The sequence below is a fragment of the Charadrius vociferus genome, unplaced genomic scaffold, assembly GCF_000708025.1.
Source record: "Charadrius vociferus isolate BGI_N301 unplaced genomic scaffold, ASM70802v2 scaffold1070, whole genome shotgun sequence".
NCBI classification, from domain to species: Eukaryota; Metazoa; Chordata; class Aves; order Charadriiformes; family Charadriidae; genus Charadrius; species Charadrius vociferus.
In genome coordinates this window covers 252,662-253,516 of record NW_009646246.1, presented here as the reverse complement: position 1 = coordinate 253,516, position 855 = coordinate 252,662, and the positions used below count along the sequence as shown (strand labels likewise).

Here is an 855-nt window from a genome sequence, read left to right as displayed (position 1 = left end):
CGTAGGTGCGGGGAGCAGCCACGCGTGAGCGGACAGGGCAGGGTGGGCATCGCCTCCGGTGCGGGTAAGCTGGGGCATCCCGCAGCCCCTCCCGCGCTCACCTCCAGCTCCGCGATGATGCGGTCCTCATCGTCATCGTCTTTGATGGCAGAGGCGATGATGGGAGGGGTGGACGCTGGTCGGACCACCTCCGACACCGTCCGTCTCAGCTTCACCTGGGGCTTCTGGGTCTCCAGCTCCTCCGACTCGGCCTTCTGCAAGGGGGGAGCAGGGCGGTGAGGGGTGGGGGGCACCGGGAGCCGACACGGGGCTTGCCGACGGTGACCCGCTCAGTCCAGCCCAGCAGCCCTCCCCGTGGCCCCGCTCCCCACCTTCATAAAACCGGGCTCCTTCTTGCTGGTGACGATGACTTCGCCGCTGCGGGTTGTGGTCAGCCCGTGGGAGGAGGGGAAGCTCCGGCGCGGAGGTGGGGGCGGTGGCGATTTGGAGGGTTTCTCGGTCCGGTACCGCGGCACCGTCAGTTCGTCTGGACACAAACGATGCTGTGAGGGCACGAGAATTTCTCTGCCCCTCTAATACAACCCCCGACCCTCTCCCGCCGCCTCCCCCCGGCACAAACATCCCTTCGGGGCAGCATTGCTCAGCCCGGGGAGACCCACTGATGACGTGACGGCAGGGCACGTGCAGGGGCAGGACCTCCCCCACCAAGCCCTGACGTCCAGAGGTGGACCCCTGCCCTCCCCACGCCGTACCTGAGCCCCGGCGGCCGTTGGGGTCCCCCTTCCCCCCCGACTTCGGTGCGTGCTGCGGTTTGGAGGGTTTGTGCTCCGGCGTGGAGGCGGCGCTGCCGCTGCC

At 68.9% G+C, this 855-nt stretch overlaps 1 protein-coding gene across 1 annotated transcript in view; it reads right to left on the bottom strand.

Moving 5' to 3' along the window:
- The window catches only part of SRCIN1 (SRC kinase signaling inhibitor 1), a 68,534-nt gene that overhangs the window by 8,912 nt on the left and 58,767 nt on the right, over positions 1-855 (bottom strand). The window contains 3 exon segments of the mRNA XM_009883042.1: positions 25-254; positions 372-526; positions 753-850. Of these exon segments, the coding sequence (XP_009881344.1) occupies positions 25-254; positions 372-526; positions 753-850 (483 nt within the window).